Here is an 18,115-nt window from a genome sequence, read left to right on the forward strand (position 1 = left end):
ACTTGAGTATATTTTAAGATGTTGAAGCGAAGAAGTTACGTGTTCTAAGAAATTATAAAAGAATTTATTTACAAATACCTATAAATGATGTCCGGCAAAATCTCGTGCAACTCGTGATGTCGAGGTAATTACCTCGTAAAAGAGGTCAAGAATGCGCGGTCATTTTTTTCGATAGTATGCGAGAAAAAATAATGTGAGGAAAATCTACGCATTAAAAAGAAAAGATATAAAACTACGTAGAATACTGTCATTACGTAAAAATTTGGGTATTTTTTCTTTTTTGCGTATAATATTTTGTCATGAAATAATTACAAAGTATAAGATACTTAATTTACGAAATAGAGAAAAATTTTGTAAATGCAGTATAATATTTCTCAAAAGCAAATTATAAAAATTATTTCAGAAACGGTATAACATGCAATATACAACAATCTTACAGAAAAATAAGCTATGTGATACACTCGAAGATTTTTTCGATGAACGAAAGTGTCATTTCGCTCCTTCACGACAAGGCATGCGGTTCAGGGTTAATTTGTCGACGGTCGAAACGACGCGGACCAATTTATCTTCCGCTCTCTTCGGAGTATTCGCGCAACGTCATACGCACTGACCTGACGCAATCGTGGAGACAAAAAAATCATCGCGTGACTGCCTGAAAGAGAAAGAGAGAAAAAAGAGAGGGGCTTTTGTATCCCGTATCATGTGAAACGATACGCACGATAATGCGCGCGTTTCGGAGCCGATGATTGCGATAAGCAATAATGACGGGTGTCGGATCGCGGGTGCGGATCGATCGACCCGGCGGCGCGGCGCCTACGCGATCGTGGTTGTCGCGCTTTCTGATTGCGACCTGTCGCGTCGGCGGATATATTTCACGGGAGGATCAAAGGAGATCTGAGGCCGTGGCGAGCGGGATGAAACACGGTCTAGCGGAATTGCCGTCCGCGAGACGCGGAATTCGACGCTCGGACGCTCCACCCCCCCCCCGGATGGGTCGGCCCCTCTATTCTTAGGTACCATTATTTACGAATTGCATGCTCGATCATCTCGTCCCGATCGGGACCCCGATGTGCGAGAGCGCACGAGGAATTCGCAATCCGTGGAGAAATTTACCGCCGCGCCGCGCCGCGCGTCTCAAAGGCGCGAAGCGCGCGGAGGATCCGTGTCGGATCAACATCGATAGCGCGCGGTAATGGATCTCGGAACCGTGCCGCGTCGTGCTGTGTGACGGCTTAAAAGCCGCCGTTTTACTTTGTGCTCAAATCTCGCTAGCCGACACGACGGCGGCCGCTCTATTTTCGCCGATGATGAGGAATTCCGCGGACGAGCGCGAATTCTAAACGCGCGCGTCACGCTGCGTACTTCTCGCTTTCGTGCTTCGATTTCGCTCGATTTGTCCTCATTGAGGGGAAGGTGGCTACCTGATGCGAGTTTCACGCGCATTTCAATGGTATCGATTGAGAGTACCGTAGTACAATTGTTACAATCGTACTCGTGCACTTGTTGCACGACACAAATGTTGCATCTTTGCTTCGGCGGCAGTCTTACGTCGATGAAGCTGATCGAGTTACACATAAGTGTTGTTTGAAAGAAAAAACAGGGAAAATTTCATATTCTTACATTTCGATAGGAGATTGTTATGCAACCATTATTTTTGTTGAAAAGTTATATTTTCGTTATATCTCTTATTGATATTAAACGTAAAACATAAGTACGATAAAAGAAAAAAAAAAAGAAAAAAGTAATCAGATTTTTATTATTATTAAGTATTATTTATAAATCGTTACTATTACATTATCTTTTATCGAAGATAAGAGAATAATAATAGACGGAATAATTAATAATGTACGATGGATGAGGTGCAAAATTATAAAATAACAAACGGCTAGTCATCTTATTTCGAAATAATTATCGTCCGCAAATGCGCTTTTAAAAAAATATTCGAGATAAAGTAGACGTTGATGGAACAAAATTAATCAAATTCACAATTTTTTACGTCGAATCTTTAATCTTTTTTCCATTAAGCAACTTTTATCTTTTTCCTGAATCGTGTGCACGCGGATTTGAGTAATATTGAGCTGTTTTCACTAATTAGCTTTATCGGATATCTTATAAGTTTGTATTTTTTAATTTACTTTATTCGCGTTTTATATATCACTCTTTAAACAAAATTTTTATACGCGCAGATAGAAGTATCGAGTGTACACGAGCGAGAAACCGTCTTAATCGTGCAATGTGATTAATCGTTGAAGACCAATTTCAAATTGGTCGATAAAAGGTTCCTGGTGCTCCTTGATTATGCTTTAAAACATTTTTTATCTTAAAAAGATTGCTTCGTATTTTTCTGCTTCTTATTGAAAAATTTTTACGGGATGCTTAAGAAGAAGAGACTGTCCTTGAAATGTGGAAAATTTTTTTATTCGATAACTGAAGTCAGACGTTCCCAATTTTATGGAAAAACAAAAAGATAAAAGTGTCGAATATCGAGCAGTCGTGGATACTAATTTTGAGGAAAGATGATATTACAACAATAATATTTATGCGCAGATTTTTTCTTTTTTATTTCGTTCACTCCGTAGACGGTTTTAAGGGCGACATCGTGCTCTGGTGCAAACTGTTGCTGCCCGGCGCGGTGAAGAGAATTTACAATCTGCAGAGCAAGCAGCTGATAAAATTGTTCGCGCGATTGCTGCTCCAGGACGAGGACGCGATGCTGGAACATCTGGAGCAAGGCGACGTGGCCGAGACGATCAGCGTGTTCTTTGAAAATAGCGCTGCCGTGTCGCCTTGCGCCGCGAGCGTGTTGACAATTCAAGACGTAAGTCGGCGTAATTTCGCGAATTTCGAGAACGAAGAGAAATCATGGTGAGAGAAGCCGGAGAACTAAATGAAAAAGTTAAACAAATTGTTGGACTATAATTATGATCAATTAGTCCGCCAACAATTTATTTAATTCTTTTGATTTACTTCTTCGATTTTTCTCCGTAATTAATTTTAATTGGTTCAACAATTATCCATGATGAAATTAATGATCAAGTTAACTATAGGGTTCAGAAAAATTTGAATTAGGAACTTCAACATAAAGTATTGAAATTTTAATTAAATGGTTTGTTTAACTTGTCTATTTAACTATAATCCGTCTGTAATAAAAAATAATTGGATAATTTTGAGGTAATACATGATGATGAAAGTCCGTAATTTATCCGCAATTTATCCGAAAAAAAACACGCAAATATGCACAGAACGTCGAAGTCTCATGCCTTTATTAATAAGATTTATTAGATAGGTCGATCTCTTTTTGGAAAACTTGTCGCGTTTGACCAAGGAAGAGGAGCAGATCCAGCATTTTCGATCTATCCTTGATAAGTAAGTTCGTTGATCGGCCGTTCTTCTCGTTAACCTTTCAGCTGTGGCATGTGAAGAGGTCTTCTCGGAATATTTATCAATGAAATAAATATCAAACGCACCGCGATTACCGAGGCGATTACGTTGCGTAGCCCCGACTTATCATTTCCATATCCAATTGACATATATAAAATAACGATAAAGCTTTTTTGGCAATTAAAATTGGAGTCTCAATCTCTTGCAGTTTATCACGTATTTATTCCACTTAATATTGCTCCTTATTTCTCTTTCAAAATTTTATTTGCTTCAATTATGCTCGATATAAAAGACGATACGCATAAACACTTGTAGCTGAATGGTTGAATGCCATCTTTCGTTTTGATTTTTTGATTTTTATATTTATTTAAAATCGTTACGAATGCACGATAAAAATTTTAGATGTACCGCCAACGATCTGAAGATGATCGTGCGTCTGATCAAACACGATCTGAGGATCAACGCCGGACCGAAACATATGTGAGTGCGCGCAAGTGTTTCTTTTTCTGTTAGTTTCAAAATCGATTCGAAGACGGTAATTAAAAAAAATATATATATATATTTGCGCTGTCGTACCCAGTCTCGAGGGGCTCCACGCGGATGCGTACAAGGCCTTCCAGATGTTCCGAGATCTGGAAGCGGTAGTGCGACGTTTCCTGCCGAATCTGGAGGATAAACCGCATGCCTCGAGCTCGCCCTTAAGCCGGAAAAAAGTGGCCATTTCGCTGATGACGCCCGTTTTACCGATGCTGGTATATCGAAATAAATCCGCGAAAGTTATCTCTAGTCTTTTAATATAATATATATGTATATAATACACAAAATATATTCTATGTATGATATCAATAATTATTTACGTTTGAATTATTTATGTTATTTAGTAGTTAGTAATTGCATTGTTTATTAATTCACTTGTTAATATTACGAAACATTTTAATAATTACGTTATCTTTAGAGACGATATTAACAAAATGTTTCATAATTATGATACACGTTAATAAGTTTGTTATACACTATATTTGGAGAGCTAAATAATCGTGCATTGTATAATTTACTAATCAACCGGATAGTTAATTAATTAATTAATTGATTGATTGATTAATTAAGGCAGAGGCGTGCACGTCCGTGGAAATGGCGATGCGAAAATGCCCGAACGGAATGTTGTCGGAGGTCAAGTACGACGGCGAGCGCGTGCAGGTGCACAAATGCGGAAACGACTTTCGATACTTCAGCAGATCCCTCAAGCCGGTCCTGCCGCACAAGGTATAGATGATAATTCGCGGAAATGCGTAAACAATTTGCGAAATGAATTAAATTAATGTTGCTTAATGATTCAGAAGGTTTACGCGACGTTATAGATACCGTGCAGAAACAGAAAAGATCAAATTAATATAAAAATGTGATTATTAATATTACGCAAAATTTAACGGAATCGGATACGAAGCCAAAAACGTTTTTTTTGTATTTTTTTGTATTTGAATGTTTTACAGTGACATTGCGAAAATAGCGCCACCAAGAAGCGCGAAGAATGTTGTTAAATTTTGTAAATTACACATACGTAACGCTTTCCCAAGATAATCAATTTAAAGAAATTTTTAGGTTTTTAATAAGAAGTTCCGGCAACTGTAATATATCTATAAAATATTTCTCTTTTTAATTCAAGGTAAAATTGAGCCAAAAACTGTTACTTGAAATACTGTAACTATTTATAAACGATTATCACGTTTTAAGCCGAATTTCTTGAAAGGAGTTAAATACTTTATTTCGTGATAAATTATTCGAGAGTCGTTGATATTTTTTACGTGATGATCTGATAGAATTGAAAAAATAATGAAAACCGAAACGCACGATAACAAAGTGCGACCGCGCGATTCCCAGGCTTAAAGAGCCGACGCGATCGAATAATCTATTTTTCCAGGTGAATCTCTTCAAGGATTATATAGTGCAGGCGTTTCCTGATGGCGACGATCTAATCCTTGATTCTGAGGTTCTCATGGTTGACAATGAGACCGGGCAGCCTTTGCCTTTCGGCACCTTAGGAATTCATAAAGTAAGAGCGACGAGTTTTTTCCCTTGCCGCAAAATTTCTTTTTACTCAATTATCTTTTCTTTGACGATTTTTGGATGGAATATATCTTTGCATCTGTTTATGTGTCATTTAATTCATTATTTTTAATTGTGCAATCGACGAGTTTATAATAATGCAGTGATACTTTAAATAATAATACGATAAGGACATTTTAATATACGTGATCGAGTTTGTTTTCAGAAAGCCGAATTCAAAAACGCCAATGTATGCCTTTTTGTCTTCGACTGCTTATATTACAACAGCGAGATACTTATAGACAAGTAAATATCGAGTTTTTGTAAAAATATACAATAATACTTTATAATAATTATTCTGACGTGACAGTACGTTAAATCTCTTTCTCTTCTCTTTCTCTCTCGTTGCGTTAGATCCATGTTGGAGCGCAGGAACATCTTGAAGGACAGGATGACTGAGATACCGAACAGAATAATGTTGTCGGAGGTTCACGAAGTGCATGTAATGAAATAAAATTTAAAAAAGCGCTCATTACTATTTATTTATGGCGGTATCGTTGATTACGAGATTCGTGTCTGATTTCCAGGATCCACGGGATTTAGCGGAAAGGATTGTTCAAGTGTTGAAACTGGGTCTCGAGGGTTTGGTTCTGAAGGACATCGATGTACGTATCGACTCTTGTAGACACGTGGAGACTTTCCCGTTACGGGAAACCCTCACATTATTATTATATTCCTTCGATAACACGACCGATGAATGATTAAATAATCGTAGACATTATTTATTTACATATTATTAATTATTTATTTACTTCATTATTTTTATATTACAAATGTTTCTCTCGTTTTATCTATCCATAATTTCCAGCGATAAAGTTGATAATATTTGGAGACCTACTTCGTAACACTGTTTGGGTTTTATTCTGTTTCGAAATCTTTGCATTTTCAGAGCAAATACGAGCCGGGCAAGAGGCACTGGTTGAAGGTAAAAAAGGACTATCTGTGTGGTGGTGCGATGGCTGATAGCGCAGATCTCGTCGTACTTGGTGCATGGTACGGCACGGGCAACAAAGGTCCGTATGAACCGCGATGCTTTATCGCGGCGCGGTGCGAAAGATTCGTAAAATTTAACTGTAAACCAGAAATTATCGTGGGAATATAATAGTCAGCGTTGTAATTCCAATGCACCAATTCCGTCTTAAAAAATTTAAATTAACGAAGCTAAGTACGAAATTAAGTACAATAAAGAAATAATGAAATCGACAAAACGGAGTTTATATATCTAATCTTATAAAACGAAACTTATTTCAAACCGTATTTCGTAGAGAAACGATCGATTTTTCGCATCGACTTGATCTTGAGATGTGTTCAACAATTCTAAGTGTTTTTCCTTCCTTTTTTTAAAATTTGTTTTACAGGCGGCATTCTGTCGGTCTTTTTAATGGGCTGCTACGACGAGGAGCGCGGCAAGTGGTTAACCGTTACCAAAGTAAATAAAATGTTTAATGAGTTTTTTAAATGTCAACTCGAATCAGAGTGGGAGATTACGCCTGTCATCGTAGGTACACACTGGACACGACGATGCCACCCTGGCGTTATTACAGGACCAGCTGGACATGGTGAAGATCGGCAAAGACGCAGAGAAGCTACCGAGCTGGTTACTTGCCAAAAAACCCATGGTACCGGATTTCGTGGCGAGAGATCCCAAGGTAATCCAGCGAGTCGGTCCATCGACCAACAACCAGCCTGTTGCTGGGACGGAAATTTTATTATGTCAACAACAAGCAATCTTATGTTGAACTTTTTGGTATCTAATTTCTAAATTTCTTTTTATAAATTATTTTATGACTCAAAATCGGTGTTGCATATGAGATTTCCTTATAGGATATAAAACATGAGTTAATCCTTTATCTTTATATTATAATAATTACCGATCTTCAAGGACTTAAAATATCTCATTTTTATGTTTCTTTCTAAATATACTAATCTCTATCTACTTCTTCCTAATTCCTTATTTAGTCGATTAATTAATATTGATAATCTTCCGCTGTTCTCTTTTCATTCGGATCTCATGCGATTTTCATTTTTAAAACGCAAACTACGGACCCCCATATAATGCCGTAACCGTTAATCGTTATTTTGACGGCGGGTGGAAACCCGACGCAGAAACAGCCAGTATGGGAGATAACGGGAGCCGAGTTTACGAATCAAGGAGTGCATACTGCAGACGGCATCAGCATCCGGTTTCCGCGTGTCACGCGGATCCGCCACGACAAGGACTGGTTGACGGCCACCACCCTGAACGAGTTGCGTCGCCTCTTCCAGAAGAAGCCCGAATCCGCCGATTTCGACCGCTTGCTCGGTACGTTAGCGGATGTCAAGGACGTCTCAAGGAGGAAGAAGCTGCCTGATTCTGCAAACACGTCGCCGAGGAAGAACGAGAGCGTGAAGACAGCTTCGTGGGATGCGCCATCAACGAGTTCCAAGGTCAAGGAGGAGCCGATGGATGTCAAGAAGGAAGTTAAGAGGATACCACTTCCGGAAGAAACCCGAAAAAGACAAAAGGGAGATGAATGCGACGATGGATCATCCGACAAAGTCCGGTCAGAGAAGAAGAAAGCGAAAGTGAAACGCGATATTAAGGACGAAATGAAGGATTTCCCGTCAACAAGGTTCAAGAAAGAGGGGAGATCGGAGATAAAACGGCAAAGGGAGGATTGCATTGATCATTTCGCTAGCGGAACAGAAGGATCTTTCGAGTCTTCGTTCGATGCGAGTGCCTTTGATTCGGACACCGAGGATATCGTAAGTAATGACTAACAATAAGTGACCGTTTTTTTCTTCGATAGCCAGAGAAATTATCTTAATTGATTTCTGTGACCGCAAAATTTTTTATATTTTTACGTTTTTTTTCATACGATATCGCGAATCTTTTAATAAATGCTCCTGTCTTTTTGTCCTCTTTCGATTTATATTTACTCAATTAATTAATTTCATTATTAATCCTGCTGCGTCCGAATAACATTAGCCGCATTGCTCCGATAATGTAATATGTATAATTATATATTGCAATATTATAAAGAATTTTTTATTTTATATATACTTACCATAGACATGTCTACATTGATTTATATTATTTTGTGTTATTTTAATTTTTTTATATAAATTTTTATGTTGCTTTACTTTACCTTCTTTCTTCTTTATGTCACACTGCTTTATGTTTGTATCATTATTATTTGTCTTGGTTACATTATCTCACTCTCTTTCTCTTTTGTCTATCGCAAACTTTCTTTCAGAAATTCAATAATGTGCTGCAAGACATGCGAGTGAGTCTCGCGCCTGATTTCGATACAAGCAGGAGGAAGGACGCACGAAGGATGCTTAAAACGTATCCTTTCTTTCATCATATTATTTTGATAATTCGCGCACCACCATATTTACTGTAATTGCGTTATCTTTACACTTACATTCACAATTTCATAAAAGCTCGATGATTTTATGATGATCGCGCTCGCCCTCGGTAATTTCATAAATTTTTACTGCCTCCCATTCTCCAACGGGAAAGTTGCATTATCGGGATTTGTAACACGTGTTCTCTATTTATGCATTCGGTGCATTCGCAATATAGGTCTCGTATCGACCATCACTAATTTAATTCAATTACATAATAGTGCAATTCAATTATACAATAATTATGATATAATTATATGTATATGTATACATTGTAAATTACTTTAACCCTTATGTCAATACCCGGAATGTGCGACGTTGTTCAATACCCGGGTACCCGGGTACCCACCTGTGCATATATGGGTAAAATTTTTAATGTTTGCATGAAAATTTCTTTATAACCACCCGGATCGTCGCTATTTGAACTTTTTACTATCGAAATATGCAATGAACTTTTTGTTTTAATACCCGGAAGTAAAAAAATTATCGTCTTGAAGTTTACCTACTTGATTCTAATGCCCAGGGTACCTGGGTACCCACTTTTAAAAATATGTAAAAAAATAATTAATTTTCTTATTTTTGATTATATAAACAATTGTTTTTTATTAATTTACCATTCCTATAACCATATTAATTATTTATAAATTAATTTAGTCAATAATTATAATAAAACTCATATTTTTAAAAGTGACCCCAGGTTCACTTTTATCGTTCTTTACGAAACATATCTTCTTCTGGGGGCGAGTTCAAAACCGAGCGTGCTGATGCCCTCGAACTATGATCTTTCCTTGACAATGTTAAAACGTTAGACTCGGCGCCACCATAGTTACGCCGGCGAACGGACACGATTTGACGGCGACTCATGTCATTCATACACGCGCAGAAATTCCGTCCTCAGCCGTCCTCGGGGTAAGTTTGAATGAACTTGAACTAGGTAAACGATATAATATCGGGGACACGCGTCCCCGTACTCCCTGTGAGATTGTAATACGCGATTACACAATTATCATCTCTTGTGTGTCATCTCTTGTGTATCATCTCTGGGTGTGCGTGAAAATCTAGAAATATTTGAGTTAAATAGCATGAAAATCATATCTATCCGATAATACCCGCGTGAGAAAAGATCGTGAAACATTGCTCTTTCATTCGCAAGGACTTTGCGGACTTTCCGCGGACCGTCAAGCATGTGAACGTGTCCTGGCTGGAGGAAACTGCGGCGCGGTCGAGGAGGCAGAATGAGGTCCGGCACGCGGTCCAGCTGACTGGAGATTATTGCGATTGTCCGTGCACGCATCGATAACGCAGCAAGTATACTCTCGCACATGCGATTTATGTATATATGCAAAACAACGCACTTTTACTTCGCAAACGTCTTGGATAAGATTTGTAAATGTTAGGAAACTGTGTAAATTTATATCAAAACAAAGTATAATCGTCTTCTGATGAAAGCAAAAAAAGCATGAGGCAAAAGTAAAGAATACTTTTGCTCGATATACATATTATAAATTACTTTCTTAGTTTACTTCTAATTCTTTCTTCCCTATTTCAAGTAAATCTGTACCCACACGTATAAAGATTAGGCATATACAAATTACACACACAATTGGCTTCGCAATTATATATCTTTATGATAAAAAGAAATATGTAAATGTTAATGAAATATGTAAATCTGTAAAACGAAGCAAAATATAGATGTCTTTTCATGAAAGTAAAAAATAAAGGCAAAGGAAAAAATAAAGGATACTGTTGACAATAAAATTACCTTCTCAGTTCATCCTTAATTCTTTCCTCCCTGTTATTGAGGATTAATGCACAAGGAAATTGTAAATAAGTAACGAGCGCGGAGAACATCCGTACGCTCTTTGTACGATTAAGCGAATTACAAGCAGAAGCAATTCGCTAATTGTAAGTGGCATCTCGACGATTAAATCCGCAAGATCGTAAACAAGTAACGTCACGATGAATTAAATTCACGTATTGCCATACGCGCGTTTTCGTGTTTTCGACAATCGCGGGATTAATCGGCGGATAGGGGAGAGAAATATTTTATGCGATCGAGGAACCAATTACGACAGTTTAATTTTTTATGGAACTCTGTGACATATACAGAAGAGACATATTGATAACAGGCAAATGATGTTACATATTAATTAAACATATATATTTCTACAGATATATTATGTCATACGATATATGTATATGTACGCGTGATGTGGCCAACAGCGTTAGTTGATGGCCGGTTTTAAGATGAAAGAAAAAAATTTTATTCGTGTAGATTGTCTCATACGCGAGGTTCTTCTCGTATTCTCGGAGAATAAATAAATAAATTGTAAAGAAATTCTTTTCGATCTCGATTTTAACTCACAATCAGTTTTCCCTCAGATGTCTGACCATAAAAGTCTTTTTCTACTGACGCCACGCGCGCGTGTCTGCATTGTGATTTCTAAATTTATTTTCCTTTTACACTTTCTGTGATTCTTTTTTGTCTAATTTACATCAACATAATTCGAGATTTGTATCCGTAGAATCCGATACAAATCATTTTTCCTCATAAAGAAGTCTCGTCGCACGGCACAGAAAGTCGAGGGTCTGAAAGTTGCGCGGAAATTGGGAATCGCGAATTTATACCTCGTGTAAACTGGTATTATTACATTCAGGGGAACTTTCTCTGTAAAGCCTGCCAAGTATTATCGAACTTGGTGGAGTTCAGTTCTGAGACTTTTGTAAGATAAAAAAAGGCCATTGAATTTTTCTATTTCTGTTCATACAGAAGTAGAAAAATTGCATAGTCTGATAGACGAAATGTATAAACTGATTAAACTCTGATTGTATAATCTCTGTTCGTATATATATATATATAAGAAAAATAATAATTATAAAAATAACTTTTGCATTTTTTTTTACAAAAAGTAAATTTGCGATTAGATTATACACAATATTTTATATATAATCATATTTTATATGCAACTCGTGCAAGATCGTTAAGATCATTGTCGATTTGAAAAGTAAGTTTAGATATAAGTTCAGAAGATAAGGAAAATATATTATTAAAATTAATTCGGAACGATTGATATTTGCATTGCAAATAAAATAAGGAATTAATACATGTCTACGATTGACTTTTTTAAAAATAATATGTACACATTTTTTTCAACGCTTTAAGGTATTTTATTTACATAACTTAGCAATACTTCATAAATACATACATCTATTCTCTCACGTACATTTGAAGTAAAGTAACAGTCGTTGTGACAAAATACATCACATGGCGAATATAAAACAATAAAAATATACATAATTTATACAATTGTAGGCCAAAGGTGGTAGACAGTAGAGGAAAAATGGAAAGCGAAAAAATATCCGTATGCGCTTTGACACACATTGTACATACACAAACGTCTCATGTCTTCTTTTTTTCTTTACAAACGGCGCGTCGAAGTAACATCGATAATAATCTCCACTGGTAGGTACTATTGTTTAGGTATATGTAGTTGGCCCCTCCTGTTAATATTAATATCTTCGTCGCGTTTCCCCCGTGAAAATCCTTGTACAATTCTAACACTAATTCACGGAAAATTAGGTAAATGTACCAATGTCGGGACACTTAAGACCTATGTCTGGACACCTTTATGATCTTTATCATTTTAGTTTTTAAGTAAATATAACGAGAATTAAAATCAAAGATAAAAATATAATACAAGAAAAATATTTTTATCTTCGATTCTTTGATTTTAATTCGTGTTATAACTTATTTAAAGACTAAAATGATAAAAAGTGTCCAGGCATTGGTACCACACTTACCTTACACTTTACAGCACAAAGTCTCCACGGTATTTTTTCCTCATTACGCCTTATGCAATATACTCGCCAAGTTTTACATTATATTTACATGGTTGGGTAAGTAAAAGTGAAATTAAAAGTCTCTAACTAAGCTCAAAGCCCGCGCCGGCCTGTATCGCGTATAGGAGCTTCTCGCGCAGAGTTTTCTCATCCGGAAACTCGGGAAGTTTCAGTAAGTTCATACAGGTACTCGAGGTTGGCAAACGATCCACAGTACCGGCATGCTGGATACAGAATGGTGGATCGAGTTCCTGTAAACGAAAATGCGCCAAGTGTTGGTGAAATGACGATGAAACAAACATCATAAGCGACATTATTAGGATACTGATTGCTGTTAATTAGATTCTAAGCTGAGTTTGTAATAGCCATTTCATATTACTGTGTACAGCAAACATATTTACGACGTACCTTGAATCCTAGGAGAGGAGGGCGGCTGCAGCTGGTGACGAATTTCAGTAATTGACCTTTCTGCTGATCGTTGAACTCGTTGACGACCTTCCAGAAGGCAGTGATAGTCGGATGATCGGGCGCGTATCCGCCGGTGTAGTTCGTATGTAGCATCAAGTCTGTCACGTCTACAGGGATCTGCGCGCCCGATATGAGGACTTGCAGCTCTTTGTTGTTGAACATTTGCAGCCAATCAAGTGGCACAACACTGCCGATTCCTTGTTTGAACGCGAAACACTGCGCGCGTATCTGCTTGTTCAGTTTATAATCGGCCATCAGATGAATGTACTCAATGCGATTGTGATTTGTTACAGGGATATTGGCGCCGCTCGGTTTCAATTCATCGACCCGTCTCTCGCCAAGCTCGTCGCTGAGCACGGTGAAGTCCAACCCGAGATCCGCCACGTCGCCCTTATAACTCTTCAGATACAGCAGATTGCGATACATGATGGGATCGAGGGAAGCCAGGTGGTGCACGTCCACATCTGACTGGCGTCCAACGATCTTTGATAAGAAGAACTCGGCGAACGGCAACTCCACTAGCAGATTCTCATACAACGCTTTCCCCAAGATCCTGCCAATGAAGTAATAATGTTTCGGGAAATCGTCAACTAGCAATTGCACCGTGGGATTCGGGTACAGCATGTTGTCCTTGGTGAGTTTGAAGAAGCCGCGGTTAGGGTCGAAGCTGGTCTTCAGCAGCTCGGACAAAAATTCCCTGAATAGACCGCCGCCGTCGACACCGGCTTCCTCCAAACCCGCGGTATTGACCAGCTGTACTCGCATTTTCAATCGCAGTTCCGGTTCGTTTTCCGGAGACAACTTTTCGAAAGCGTCCTCGTAGAGGTAGTTTCGTCTCACAGAGATTTGTATCGACGGACCCTGCATAAAGTGTGCGAGTTCGCCCTGCTGTTCCGCTTTGTCCTTGTAGAGCAATGACTGGAACACTACTACGCGATTGTTGAACGGCACAACGAACGGTATTTCGCGCAGCAACGTCAACGTCCGCACTTCCGTCGCCGACAGTGGTGGCCCCTCCTCAAACTCCTCCCTCGTGAAGGCCCTCAGATTCTGAAAGGGAACGTATCCACGTAGCCGGCGTCTGCGGAACGCGAAATCCTGCGGTTTATCGATGGGTATGACGACGTTGGACGCAATCCAATGATCTTCCGGACAGAATTGTCGTCTGAGATCGCGCGTGTGTAATTGTCGTAGAAGACCCACCGTAACCTGTGATAAATTTATAATATACTTAAGTACACAGAAGCAAATTTATAATAAACATGATTTTTATAACAATGTATACTATTACTTAACATAACAATAACACTCTTGATGACTAATTACATGAAAATAATAGGAACTTGGATGTTGAGAAAAAAATCGAATTGATCAGAGAATCTGTCATCAAAAATTAATAGGATGTAGAAAGAATGGAACTCTGTATGTAAAAACTTTAGCTAAATCACACAATCATTGATTAGATTTTAAAGATTTCAAAGTAACATCAAAATAATTAGGTGGGGAACCTTGAACAGGTGCGTCCAGATCTGCGTATCGTGTCGGCCTTGAACAGCGGACGTAGGGCCCAGTACGGCATTTTTATAGTCGTCGCGCACTGTGGGCCGAGTGTCAGGAAATGCGAGCTCCACCAAACCAAGGCAGACACCCTTTAAGTGACCAGATAGTACTGCAAGTTCCGTGATGGTAAACGGCATTGCGTGCTGTTGCCGGTTGTTGGACATATGTTCCGCGGAGGTCTGATCGAGAAAGAACTCGGTGTCGTGTAACGTCGCGATCAGCAGGCTGAATAACGAACAGAACACCGCCAGTAACGGAACTATCCTGTCGGTGTCCTCGGTTGAGAGAGCGATTCCGCGCGATATAATCTGCAAAAGCGATGTCGCAGCACCACCACCGAACAACGATGTCTGACGAATTGACGCTAAACTGGTCCACAGGTGTTTAAGAAACACTGGCTTGAACGCGAGCATATAGAGCAGTTTGTATTTTTGAACGGCCAGCTTATTGGTAATGAGTAGATGATGACATAACCGGCACAGTGGTTGTAACAGCGTGGGGGAGTCTGATTGGCTCTGTTCAATTGCGGACAATATCCCGTTTACGCGCTGTTGCTCGTTTAACATCTCAACGCACTGTCGCAGGATGTCGGCCTGCTCCTGATCGGTTACGCTTCCATTCGATTCGTTGTCTGAATCGTTGTCAGCCTGCTGTCGCTCCGAAACGCTTTGCTCCGCCATCAACGGCACAATGGTCGAGCTTAAGGATGCGAGCACTTGCAGATAGTTCGTCAATGCATCCTCGGATTTACACCATGCTATGAAAAAAAGTGAAATTGCAACGTTAGTTCACCAAAGAATAGAAATTGCAAATCTTTTTGTCATTATAGAATATAAAAAAAGATTACATATATAATTAAAATGAGAGAATAGAGTTAATATGCATTAAGAATATAAAAAAAATGTTATGCTAATGTTATGCTAATTTAATATTATCAAGAAGATTGAACAACATATTTTGTCTGTCTGCTTTAAGATTAAAACTAATAGAGCTTTTTGTTTATACTTACATAACTGATTAGATGAATCTAATGACAGTACACAATAGAGCAAGTTTATCGTAGGTTCCAATTGGAGTCGATTGATACAGGCAATTAACTTGATATATGGAAAGTCTTTGAATTCTGCCAATGCTGGCACAATAAACATGCGAATCGGATCGGACAGTCTGTGCGAGAATATGCTTCCGCACAATTCCTGCAGCACAAGCGTGGAGAAGCTCTCCTTGTGATTTACGTAAGAAATCAAGTCCACGGGTCGCTTGATCATATCCAGTAAACACTTGGAGATCGGTGTAGGCGCAACCGACGTCACTTCCGCCATCGGCGGCACTTTCTCGTCCAGCAGCTTTCTCAGCTGCTCGAAGTAGTTGTGTTGAATCAGGTAGACAAATATACTCTCTAGATGCCGGTAACTGTGCTCACGTAGCACCTTCTCCGTGTCCTCCCGCGTTGTGAATACCTCCAGGACTCGCAACGGTATCGCCAAGGAATATGCTCCATCCGGCAGCGTTTCCGTGTTGTATCGCATACACATACGAAGGATCCACCTGTACCGAATAATGCGCCATTTATTACTTAAAATACGACATATACGAGAAATGATATCGCATAGTGGCTGAGATACCCTCAGAGATATATATCACAACTATGGTTCTTATAGAAACATTCTTTAAATAATGTTTACCGCAGTCTCCACAGCCATTGCGACGAACTTATCGACTTCAATTTGATCTCTCTCTGGTGCTTCAAGAAATGCTGAAGGACCCATATCAGTCTGTTAGCATCCAAGGCATGGTCGTAAAAGAATAATAGTTTTCGTAGGTACGGCACTAGTTCCTCCAGGCTCAGATTCCTGCGTCCAGCTGCCTGTTGCGCTTCGTCAAACTCTTTCCTCTTTTGCGCGTACACCAGCCTCCTGGTGACAAAGCTGCGTATGCGCGCCTGTATCTTCAACGCTGCGTCATGCTTCTTGCGCTGCTGTTCTCTTTTTAGCCTCTCTAACTGCACATGATGCAGAAGATCAGCTCTCTCGTCCCGCTTGCTGGCACCTGATAGATTCTGTTGCGGCTTACGCCTGTACTCTCCCTCAAAGCTATACATGCTGAGTCATGATCAGTTGCCCAACATCTTAAGTTTATCTCTGAAAAATTTGACAACGATGTCATTAATATTTATAATAATAATTATATACATAAAACAAGTAAAGTATGATGTTAAATTGAACCTAATAGCAATATTAGCAATACAAATATTTTTTTCACATATCAAACAATCATTTACATTTTACATATCTAAAACAAAATTATTATTTTGAAGAAATATATCTACATGATATTTATTGATTTACTAAATAGATGATGTATTTTTTCTAAATGATAATTTTGTCTCTGATACATAAACAACTCTTTCTGTGTAAATAAATTATATATTGCTATTACATTAAATATTTTGCTTGTTACATTAATATCACATCAGAAATATATTTAACATTACATATTATTCTTATTATTATGTTAAATATATTACATTTTAAAAATTTAAAGACTTGACAATAACTTGTGCATCCTGCCTAATCATGCTTCCCACTTTTCAGGCTTAGAACTTACCTTCGGCGCAAATCAGAGACAATACTCATATAACAACTATAGAGACAATCGAACAATCTTCATTTCCTCGGAAGAAATTAACGGGGCATTTTCCGTAATTAATGTTCTCATATTCCCCTCTCCTCCGCAAAGTTTCTCCCAGAGCACGTCTGAAAGTTTCGTTAATTTTCAAACTTCGGCTGCTCCTCGAAGGTTAAACGCGATCGAAGGTTCTCGACACAACGTCGGTCTTAACGAACTCCACGACGGCGAATAGGCGATACCACGCGACACTCGGTCGACCGACCACAGTCCATCGCCGGGTCAGCCGGGTGGAGAGTGTGGAGTAGTGTGGAGACAATGACTCGCGACAGTCACGACAGGATCTCGCACGACCATACACCACCGTACACGTCTAGTCCAGTCTAGTCATCGAGACTCGCCATGTTTCAGCCCCTCGGCGAGGCCCAACCGCCCAATACCGTCTGCTCGACTGTGGTCGACCACGACCCACGACCCGCTCGACCGCCTCGACCCCGATGCGCTCGTCTCGTAACGTGGCGTGGTATACTGGTTTGCTCCGCTCGTAATGCACGACATGCACGTGCGTAACCACAACTTGAGCCTCGCTTGATCGGTATCCGTAGCCTGATCCTTATATTTATAAATAAAGAAATGCATCTCTCTCTATGCATTAGTATTTATTTTAATATTTTGTCTCTATTATAATCCAGATAAACATGAAACTTTCAGGAAGAAAAGATTACAAGAGAAAATCTCTCTTCTG

General features: G+C 38.9%; 2 protein-coding genes across 5 annotated transcripts in view; one reads left to right on the top strand and one right to left on the bottom strand.

Moving 5' to 3' along the window:
* The window catches only part of Dnalig3 (DNA ligase 3), a 37,113-nt gene extending 22,653 nt beyond the window's left edge, over window positions 1-14,460 (top strand). For 3 of the 4 annotated variants that reach the window (XM_071709742.1, XM_071709741.1, XM_071709743.1), the window contains 16 exons: window positions 2,580-2,818; window positions 3,287-3,366; window positions 3,784-3,861; window positions 3,962-4,133; window positions 4,489-4,644; window positions 5,300-5,431; window positions 5,651-5,730; window positions 5,839-5,926; window positions 6,012-6,089; window positions 6,374-6,497; window positions 6,843-6,913; window positions 6,987-7,133; window positions 7,591-8,229; window positions 8,721-8,812; window positions 9,684-9,783; window positions 10,028-10,612. In XM_071709742.1, coding sequence (XP_071565843.1) covers window positions 2,580-2,818; window positions 3,287-3,366; window positions 3,784-3,861; window positions 3,962-4,133; window positions 4,489-4,644; window positions 5,300-5,431; window positions 5,651-5,730; window positions 5,839-5,926; window positions 6,012-6,089; window positions 6,374-6,497; window positions 6,843-6,913; window positions 6,987-7,133; window positions 7,591-8,229; window positions 8,721-8,812; window positions 9,684-9,783; window positions 10,028-10,174 — 2,423 coding nt within the window. In that variant the 3' untranslated portion in view covers window positions 10,175-10,612. Of the gene's footprint in view, window positions 1-2,579; window positions 2,819-3,286; window positions 3,367-3,783; window positions 3,862-3,961; window positions 4,134-4,488; window positions 4,645-5,299; window positions 5,432-5,650; window positions 5,731-5,838; window positions 5,927-6,011; window positions 6,090-6,373; window positions 6,498-6,842; window positions 6,914-6,986; window positions 7,134-7,590; window positions 8,230-8,720; window positions 8,813-9,683; window positions 9,784-10,027; window positions 10,613-13,475 lie in introns of those variants that run through there. The other variant, XM_071709744.1, reaches the window with a different exon arrangement.
* LOC139774460 (ubiquitin-protein ligase E3C) lies at window positions 12,019-17,990 on the bottom strand. The gene is made up of 6 exons (XM_071709740.1): window positions 17,350-17,990; window positions 16,428-16,883; window positions 15,752-16,290; window positions 14,691-15,499; window positions 13,123-14,391; window positions 12,019-12,965 (listed from the first exon to the last, which is right to left on the bottom strand). The coding sequence occupies exons 2-6, from the start codon at window positions 16,841-16,843 to the stop codon at window positions 12,798-12,800; spliced, it is 3,201 nt and encodes a 1,066-aa protein (XP_071565841.1). The 5' UTR covers window positions 16,844-16,883; window positions 17,350-17,990; the 3' UTR covers window positions 12,019-12,797.
* Between the last annotated feature and the right edge of the window lie 125 nt (window positions 17,991-18,115).

This window comes from Temnothorax nylanderi, unplaced genomic scaffold, assembly GCF_030848795.1.
Source record: "Temnothorax nylanderi isolate EJ_2023f unplaced genomic scaffold, tnyl_v1.0 TNYL_tig0081_pilon, whole genome shotgun sequence".
NCBI lineage: Eukaryota > Metazoa > Arthropoda > Insecta > Hymenoptera > Formicidae > Temnothorax > Temnothorax nylanderi.

Excerpts from the sequence above, each read along its gene's own strand:
- LOC139774460 (XM_071709740.1), bottom strand. The coding sequence starts at position 16,843 with ATGTATAGCTTTGAGGGAGAGTACAGGCGTAAGCCGCAACAGAATCTA. Across the intron at positions 15,500-15,751 it reads AGATTCATCTAATCAGTTAT|CATGGTGTAAATCCGAGGAT; the intron begins GTAAGTATAAAC and ends TTTTTTTCATAG. Across the intron at positions 12,966-13,122 it reads CTCCTCTCCTAGGATTCAAG|GAACTCGATCCACCATTCTG; the intron begins GTACGTCGTAAA and ends TTTCGTTTACAG.